Raw genomic sequence first — 9944 nt, 5'->3', positions numbered from 1 at the left:
GAACAGCTTGTAGGTGTTGGTGAGTTTACTGCCTCTTTATTTCACACTGAGCTGGTTTAGGTGCAAATTTTTCTTCTTGAGCTACATGATGATTTTCTTGTACAATCTGTCTAGTTGTAAAGTACATGACAGTAGCTGTTAACCTCCTTACAGCCCATTCCAGTAGTCAGGGTTTGGGGTGACTACAGCAAGCAACCAATAGGAAGTCACATGCTGCTTGGATACCTGAATGTATCAAAGAGTGCAGCTACTGTTGTTTGAACCTACATGATGTCAGCGACAGAAGGACTCTGACATACTGCTGGAAAGTGAGATACTGCTTTTATTTAGCCATTTTTTGTTAAAAGCACTTTCTGTTTAGCTTTAGCCTTTCCCTGGCTGTTTCAGCTGGCTAGCATCTCATGTTTGAATGAGACGCAGGTGCAGAGAAGGTAGCCTCATCAAACATTTTCTTCTCTCAGAACAGAGAAGTCATTTTAGACCCAGATAATATTTTCTGTCAAGCGCAGAGTCTGTATACTGGGGACTTAGTGACAGGAGTGCAGCTGAACTGGCCCCATCAGCTCACAGGCCAAAATATTTGTCAGCTTATCAGTTTAGGCAAAGCGAACTCATAGGAGGAGGAATTCCTGGGGTTAAGTAATTTCCTGTTATAAGGAAGAGCACTATCAGGCACATCTACATTCTGCCCTTTTTTCTGTGGCCTCAAAGGATGTTTGCCTCAGTTGTTGGCAACTGGAGCGGTACAGAGCTGTCCTGGCCAAAGTGAACATCCCAGTAGGCAGTGCAGAACAGGAGAAGCAAAACGTTGTTCCCTACACAGGGCTCAATCTTTGCTAACTGCTGGCAAATGTTAGTAGGCAAAAAGCTATGGTATGCTGGAGTCATGCACAGCAGCTACACCTGGGATTACAGATTTGACCAGCATTGTATGTAAATATTAATGATCACATTTTCTTTCTTGTGAACATGTGTTTTCTTTTGTTACTGGCGCAGGCTGGGTGACAGAATGGCTTCTCAGACTTCCCAGTTATGTTTTTAATGGCATTGCCTAATTTGTAGTGAAACTATCAAGCCTATGCATGCTTGGGCAAAAAGGCATCTGGAAGAGGGTGAACTCAACTCAGAAGGGCAGTACCTGCCACTCTTCAAACGCTAGGTGAACAGGCTTGCTCAGATCTCTACTCCGTTTCATAATTGTTTTCTGGGGAATGCTCTTTCAAGTTAAATGCTTTCTAATTACAACCCTTACAAGCAACACACTTTCTTGTCTTACAATGAAAATAAGGCTGCTGTGATTTTTACCATCTGTCAAATTTATGGCATTGATTGAGACAGATTTTAATAGTGGACGATCAAACATCAGCTCATGCAAATTGCCAGTTATTTCTGGAGTGCTATTTTGTCATTAGTGAAGGGACAATCCATCTGGATGGTGATTAGTTCCAGCTCTGAGCTCTCGTTCATAGGTCAAGATGCTTGAGAGTTTCTTAACAACCGAAAAATAAGGGCGTTGTTTTCTTTTTGACAGGATGACTGCTGCTTCTTCCACTCTAGCCAATGGGACTTCACATTCTGGAAATTATTTCATGTAATACCTTTACTCTAGCTTGCTCAACAGAATCAAGTCAGTATAATTTACTTATTGTGCCTGACAAGTGCATGCTTATTTTACAGTGCTGTGTTATAAGTGTGCCACTAAATACAATGACAGAGATTTTTCAAGACTAATTCATTCTTGCAGTTATTTTTGTAATCTCTTTAAAGACAGCTGAAGTCTTTATCCAGTCAAGAGTGTGACAATCATACAAAATGCTGATTTCAGGTTCTGCTGCAGATTTCCTACGTTTCAAGCACCAGAGAATGTTCAGAGAGATGCTTCTGCTTTGGCCCTCCATAAAAGTGAGGTGGAATCCCAAACTATAACCTGATTTTTAGTGCAGATTATATTTTACTGTGCCTAGGGAGAGGAGACTGAGGCTAAATGAAATACTTCCCGTGTGCAGGTCAGATTTCAAACAAGGGATGAATCTGGGTTGTGTATCCTCTTATGTTTTGATTCAAGATCATCTCTAAATACAAGGAGTATAGTGAAACTATTCAACAAATTTCATTTCTTTACTAATTTCTTAATTAATGAAGAAATTCATTAGAACTTTATGCAGAAGTATTTCCTTATTCTTCACTGTAAAGATAACAGTAAAATACCTTGAACTCCTGATTTGTGGCATTACATCCTCCAATAGACACTATACGATACCTAATGCATTGTAGTTTTGCAATAGATAAAGAAAACTGGAAGCTTGCATTTTACTTGTGGATAAGTTTATTTAAACATTTGTAAATGATACTAAGTAAGCAGTATATTATTTATTTCTATGCGCATGCAGTTGTTGCCAAGATACATATATAGCATTGTCAAGTCTACGGTGCAGTAACTAAGAATTTTAAGCAGCATGATGCTGAAAACTTCTCTAGAAACAATGTCTGACCCTTCTTTGATTGCACTGTGAGGTTTCTTTGGTATACATAATTATGAGTAGTGCTTGTTTTTCATTAAGTTAAAATGCAAAGTTTCAAAGTGTGCCCAATAGAAAGGAATTCTCAAAACAAAGCATCCATTAAAAAAATAAAGATAGCAATAGCATTTTTACCATGCGTAGATACTACCGAAATAAAAAAATGTACGTGAAACATGAGGGCGTTTATCTTTTGGTTTTTAAAAACACCTGTCATGACCCCTTGAACCTTGGATAACCTTGGTTAAATTCTTACTTATCTATTTTACAGTTCCAAGTACTAGCAGAGAAAAAGGATGGAGAGCCTTGCTGAATTTGGTCCACAGCCTGAGGCGAAACCTCATTACTATTTAAAAAGATGAGGTAAAAAACTCTTCTTTAAATTGGTTTCACAATCTTCATTGACAAATAGTTCTGTTGGGGGAGGAGGGAAGAAACAAAGGACTTAAAAAGATGTACACAAAATACTTCAGTGTAGTTTTGTAAAAGACATTTAAGATATTAAAATGGATCAGAATGTATTCAGGGTATGGTAATTTCAGTTAAAGTACAGTAAAAATGAGTATGATATTTCAGATTAAAGTAGACTGAAATCCAGGCTCTAGACCATAACTATTTTATTTTTAATGGTGTAGGTTATTAACTAAAGATGGAGCAAATGAGTGCTTTAGAAGTGTTAATAAGTTAGTTTTAACATAAATTTTAATTGTTTCTCAATAAAAATAAGTTGAAATTGTTTATAGCTATAAGGATATAATCCCTATCTCCCTGCTAAAACTGAGTTGATAGAATCTCCTGTCTGAGTAAGGAGTGTATCTTGTTGATGACTCATATATAAGCTAGTGTCATACCACAGCTGAAGAACAGTAACATTTAAAAATTCTTACCGGCAATGAATAGAGGAGTACTGCTACAAACAAGAGTAAAATCAGCAAGATGATAAGGCCTATAAAGAGCCATTTAAACCTGCGCCACACAATAAATTTCATTGTCTTGCAGGGATTTGTAAACCAAAGGAAGGAAGTATCTGGTCGGCTGCATTTTGAAAGAAACAAATATTACTCATACTATAGAAACAGGGAACACTTAAGCGTGAGAGTATAACACATTAAAACACTCTGGTTTGGAGGCTGAAGAAAACACAGATAGTTTAGTAATGTAAGAAAGATAGCACTTTCAGTAAAACGTGTGCCATTAATACTGAAACCACCTTGCATTTTATCCTAATGCTTGCAGAAGGAAACAAGACTGGCTTTTATAAATGAAGTTTTGCAAAGGATAATTGATGTCTAATAGATCCTTTGCTGCATGCAGACTTTGTCAAGAACATCATAGTAGCTAGATATTATGTATTTCTCAAGCTAGTGAGGGAAAAAATATCTTACTTTGGTAGATCTAGTTTGGGGTTCATGTTGGGTTCATCTCTTCCTTTACCAGCTGGCCTTTCGTCAGCTTCTTTTTCATTGACAACTTCCAATGTCATTTCAACTTTACCCTTCAGAAAACATGTGGCACGAGACAAGCATCTTATTGAAACAGCACTAATAGTACTTGTTTGGTACTTATACGGCAGAGTTTGGGATCAGCTCATTGTGTGCATCTGTGCGTTTTCCATTTCCTTCTCAAAATACACTTATTTCTGCACTATGACACTGTCACAACACAGTACCAGAGAATGACAAATAGAAAAAGAAAAAAAAAATCACAGGACATAAAATGGTTCTGCTAATTCATTTGTAGTTCTGTTTTAAGCTATACATTGTTTTTTTCCCATTTAGCAAAACAAAACCAGTTCCCTTCTTTCAAGAACAACCCAAGGACTGCATCTTTTCCAAATGACTAAGCGTCTCATTTTCTATATTGCTGTGGCTGATAGATGTTTCTGAATATTCTTCCTCATTTATTAAATTCCAGTAATAAAGTTTAAAGGCAAAAACATCAGAAAGAAGAAGCAGACACACTTGAAAGGCTTAATATTCTAGCAAGTGATAAATATGCATTTATATTCTTCATAGAGCAGGTTAAAATGCTTTAGGTCTTCTGACTGCCCTCATAATCACGAAGCTAGTCTGGGTTCTCAGCATATAAATTATATTTGCTGTGTACAAAAATGCTTTGAATTTAAACTTTAGTCTTTAATGCATTTAGGATGTCTCGTGTTTCTCCTAAGCAATAACATGATAAATTAATTCACACAATAACTCTCTTGGCTGCTTTGGCGAGATAACATGACTCAACCTGGCGCCAGAGTCCTTCAAGTTAAACAGAGTTAAAAACAAAATAAATAAATTTAAGTATTAAACTCATACTTCAAAACAAGAAATTGTTGATGGAGCAAAATTCCTGAACTTGTGCATGGAATGTTCTATTTACTCCTCCTCTGTCTATCCACTGAAAGCTAACAGCTCAGCGGGGGACTCTTTACAGTCTTCCTTTATAATTTGAAAAGCAAGCTGAGCGCGTTTTAAGTACTTTTTAAAGAAGTAATAATCATACCGCTAAAATACGGGAGCCATCCTTTTCAACATAACACGGCCACCATCCTTTCATGGATTTCTGTTCAAAGAGAGAGGCGGTCCTGGGAGCCTTCTGAGGACTGCCTGCCTTGTATTCTGGAATCATGTCTATATTGCACTTCTCTGGAACTTTTGCTGGAATGATTGTTTTATGTAAATCAAGTTCCACAAAGCCTAGGAGATGGATTAAAAAAAATAAACACTGCATAACACAACCAACCGTACAGCATAGTGGTTCAACAGCAACCTTTCCTATCTCTAAGCATGTTATACAGGAAAAACAATCAACATACACATTACATTCTAGTTTGTCTAAGGATGTTGTGAGGCAGGGAAGTGGGACACATCAGGCTGTGTTTAAGCCCATCTTGCTGGTGTTGAAAGCGCTGGTGTGGATAAATTGGACTTAGCAAGCTCTCCTCCCCCTTTTTTAATGCAAGATCACTTGATTTTTAATAGAGGGGATTTTTTTCTCCACACACCTAAACAGAAGATAACCAAATACAACAATGTAATACTAATGGAATTTCTGAGAGTTAAATGCATGCTTTAGCTGACTTTAATGATGGTTATAAATCAATTATTTGTTTTCAGATTTTGAGGCCTATATGGTTTGCATGTAAGCCAAAGACTTTGGAGCTGTCTTAATACAGGGCAAAGAATCTTCTGCAGAGCAGTAGCTCTACAAAAAGTAGGGATTAATAATGGTGTGAGGTAGAATTAATAATGGTGTGAAGTAGATTGCTTAACCTAAATTACAGCCTTTTGTCAATACTCTTACTTAGAATTTAAGTACTCTTGTTTTAAGTAATTTTACTGAAAGAAAGAAGCAAAGTAAGGTTTCATGCACGTTATCATTTCATGCACTTTGTGATAGGGCTTACCTGAATCAAAAGTGTCTTGGTTTACCTGCAAGTAGGCCTTTACTGAGTGAATATTCACTCGTTCATTCATGAGCACAAATAACCCTGTGCTGTGTGGGAAAGCAGGAGTGTATTTGCATGCTCAGCGGCTCACTTTGAAAACACAATCCTTATGCGAGAATTTAAAATTGTTCATTTTTATCTCTTACTTTGAGACAACAATAATTCTTTTTTCAGAAGCCTTACCCAGATAGTCATCCAAGGAGAACTTGTCATTATCCCATATTTGAATGATCAGTTTGGGTGGGATTCTGAATTCTGTCTTGTCAAGACTCCAAAAATGTTCCTAAAATTTTAAAAAACAAAATCCAAGCACCTTTTTAAAATTACTTATGAAAATTCAAAACTGTGGTCTGTTAGCACTTGTGAATTCTGGGGTTGGTGGAAGTATTAAGGATCTAATCTTGCCCTTGCTAAGCGGAGACTGCTGTTGTTGCCAGTGTGTTGTTCCTGGCTCAAAGGCAAAACTGAATCTGTTCGCAATAGCAGTTTGAGGAAAGTAAGCAGAACTGAGCCAGACTGTCTCTTTCAATACGTAGGTACAAAATTATCAGACTAATTACAATCTGTATTCTAAGTATTGAAATCTTTAGAAATACTTACCTTTTTGGAAACTACACAGAGTTGCTCTGCTGGGAGATAGTCAAAAGGAAAAACAAATCTCCAGTTAAAGTTCCCTTCACCATCCAGTGATCGATAGTGAACATCGGTTTTCTGCTTATTTTCTTCATTACCAGGCATCCATCTGAAAATACAGAGACGTGTGTCTGGTGTTTGCAGTGGGACTACACTGGTGCTTGTTTGTACTGTAACCATGTCATTAAGTGGTTGCAAACAAGCCATAAAAGTTGCTCACAGAGGGCTGGAGAGTCTTTCACACCCTTTCTCAGTTTGGTTCCAATTCGGCATTGTAAATAGGAACATCTGAACTGAATTTCTGATCTGCTAAGACCAGTACTGTATCAGTGGTGAGTTGTTGATGGGGTTTTTTTAATTTCTTTTTTAGGAGAAATTAGATCGATAGCCTAATAGTATATTTCTCTTGATTTCTATTGAATGTTTTGCATTAAGAATAGGAAACGTAAAAAAGTAAGAATCCAGGTTATGCAGCACCAAAGCTAACTCACTATCTTTTCAGTTGCTTCCCATCTCAAGAGCTGAACTTCTGGGGTTAGCACTATTTTAGAGCCTCTAGTGTGCATTGACTTGGCTGAACCAAATCAACTTTGGAACCCACGGTCTAGGCATTCCCAGGACATTCCGAATGTCATTCATTTGTAAGTGTTACATGACAGGGTGCTCCTACCCCTTCACGTAAATGTCACTCATTTCTTCCCCTGTGATGCTCTTTTCATCCAGAAGGACATCTTTGGTGTTCCAGACAATCACCCGCAAGATATACCTAAGAGAGAAGATGTTTGGGGAAAGAGAATTGAATTGCCTTTGTCAGGGCTGCCAGATGGTGTGTAGTATATACGGATACTCACTTCTTGGCTTTTCGGGGAGTGATGTTGAAGGGAGGGCCTGGAGGTCCTAAGCTTTTGGGGAAGACATCAACCCACATCTGGAGCTTTCCCTGTAGCAGTAGAGAAGATGGATGAGGGATTGTTTGTTGCATACAGGTTTGTCATGGTGATTCCATGGAACTGCTTATTGACATACTTAGTACTAATTTTAGCCACAGAGCAGAGCTCACTCATGTTACCAATGTCAGAACTTCTACAGACTTCAGATAGGAGCAAGCCCAATCCCTCATGTTATGTAAGCTTCTTCAAATGAACAATGCCAAGAATTCAGAAGATGGTAGGGACGTTAATTCCTAGTGAATTCAGTGCAAGTTAGGTGCCTAAATAGTTCTCATTCTGTAGGTCCAAGTTTCTGTTCTCTCAGAGTTGGTATTAAGTACAGTGTCATGCATGTGGGTGATAGTTTGCAGCTGGTGGCCTACAGTGTAGATGATCAGTCCCCTTAACTAGACTCTGAAGTAAGGCAACCACTGCAGATTTTATACTCTATTTCAAATGCAAGCCCCTTTATTTTTGCAGATAGTTTCTGCGTCAACCAGAAAACTTTTCTTAAAAAAACAACCACTGGTGAGTTACTAAATGCTAGAAAACAACTGTTAGCCTTTGTTCCTCTCTGCCAGAGAGATCCAATATAAGACTTCGTGTTTAAACTAGTACTTCTGGACCTTGTAGAGAAATGACAAGTTTGGTCTCATTTGTTGAATGTAGCTGGGAGCCAGGCTGTCTCCTTTATTGTTTGTAAGGTATTAAACACATATTCCAGTTTATTTCAGTAACAAAGTAATAAATAAATCTTTCCCAATTTCCACTCTGTCAGTGTTTAAGGTGTCATTTGGGGGTCTTAATGGCAAAACATAACAGCATTTTGTTACGTTTCCAGACTAACCCGCTTTAGTTTCTCAGCCAAGTAATATTACTTTGTAGCCCTTTTCCCCTGAGTAATACCACTCTATTGACAACATGATATAAATGCAGGAATGCTCCATTTCTGCATTCAAGAAACCAGAAGTAAACCAGTTCATAGTACCTGGGAGATGTTGGGCTGGAAGGTGCTATATAAGGTCCTCGTCTCCACATGTTCGGGTACCAAACCCTGGGTTCTGAGGATATGAAGGGCTAGCCGCTCTTCACCTGGACCAAGATGCTGATGCAAAATTTTGTTAGCTTCTGAAATAAAAGAAGTGGAAAAAGAACGGGGCTCATGAACCAGAATTTGCATTTGAACTTTTAAAAAAATTTAAAACCAGATATTTAAAATTGAGCAGAAAACTGCTCAACATTAAAAAAAAAATCAAGGATTTTTTCTAATTTTCCATAAATAACTGAAAAGTTTTATATTTGTATCAATATGAATTTAAGACAGAAATATAAGTGAACAAGCTCACCAGCTTCCTCCAAAGTATAGTCTCGTCCCCCGTAGTTAATCTTTCTACCATTCTCAGAGAGGACAGGAGGAGCATAGCCTTTAAACCTGGCTACATTTTGCAATAACTGGGTTGGTTTTAGTTGATCACGCCAGGTATTCACACCTGAACTTTTAGGAAAGCAACAGAAACACATCCTAAAATTATTCATCATTCAGGGCATTTACACATCATGTAAAATGTATTTATTAAACTAATTCAGAAAGGGCAGCACTGTAACTGCCTAGATTGAGGCCACTTGAGTTTGATACAGCTCAATTACCTTCCAAGAGACTGCTTTTTTCTTTATATATCAAAATAATTTAAGCTAACAGATGCTTTCATATTTATTTCCTCGAGTAGGTCAGAAAATTCTGTTAAGTGTGCGTTCTCTGGACAGAAATAACACATGTTACCACATAAAGAGAATATTGAAATGTTTGACATCATGGTTGTCAGTCAAGGCTTTTCTGAAGACTTTGCAGCTTAACTTGGAATTCAGATGATAGAGTGAACACAACAAACACCCATGAGAAGCCATAGCATTATTTTTTAACCATACAATTAAGATGAAGGAAGACCAGATTTTTTACAGAGACTGGGTACTAGATCTTAAGAGATAAAAATTTTCATTAGACAAAATGACTTACATGCAATACTGCTGTGGGATGCCACAGTGAGATCCATAACGAGAAAGGAATCTGTTCTCAAGATCAATTGTGGTTTCACCCACTTTTTCATCACGAGTCAGTATGTCATAGTCATAGACTGAAATTTTCAGATCCTTTTCTTGAGGCAAGAAGCAGCTGAGTTCATACATTCTAAACATAAAAATGTCCAGTTAACACTATTGCTCTTTTTTTAAACTTAAAAAAAACACTTTTTAGTTTATTTTTGAGCAACAGCCTTTACAAGATATTAAAGGGATGCTTCCAATGCTGATAAATCTAGCAGTAGTTACCATTCATGCTCCAATTTCTAATTGCACTTACTAATAATTCCGTTTGTACTCCTATACATATTACATCCTTCCTTTCTGCACAATGTATTACTTAGA

General features: G+C 37.4%; 1 protein-coding gene across 1 annotated transcript in view; it reads right to left on the bottom strand.

Moving 5' to 3' along the window:
* Positions 1-2897: 2897 nt before the first annotated feature.
* Positions 2898-9944, bottom strand: part of MYOF (myoferlin) — a 71927-nt gene continuing 64880 nt past the window's right edge. The window contains 11 exon segments of the mRNA XM_019471657.1: positions 2898-2933; positions 3407-3554; positions 3905-4014; positions 5016-5209; positions 6145-6244; positions 6562-6703; positions 7265-7360; positions 7446-7534; positions 8512-8651; positions 8870-9018; positions 9538-9708. Coding sequence (XP_019327202.1) covers positions 2898-2933; positions 3407-3554; positions 3905-4014; positions 5016-5209; positions 6145-6244; positions 6562-6703; positions 7265-7360; positions 7446-7534; positions 8512-8651; positions 8870-9018; positions 9538-9708 — 1375 coding nt within the window.

The sequence above is a fragment of the Aptenodytes forsteri genome, unplaced genomic scaffold, assembly GCF_000699145.1.
Source record: "Aptenodytes forsteri isolate BGI_AS27 unplaced genomic scaffold, ASM69914v1 Scaffold15, whole genome shotgun sequence".
Classification (NCBI taxonomy): domain Eukaryota; kingdom Metazoa; phylum Chordata; class Aves; order Sphenisciformes; family Spheniscidae; genus Aptenodytes; species Aptenodytes forsteri.
The sequence above is the reverse complement of the archived record's forward strand: the minus strand, read 5'-3'. Positions and strand labels throughout refer to the sequence as shown.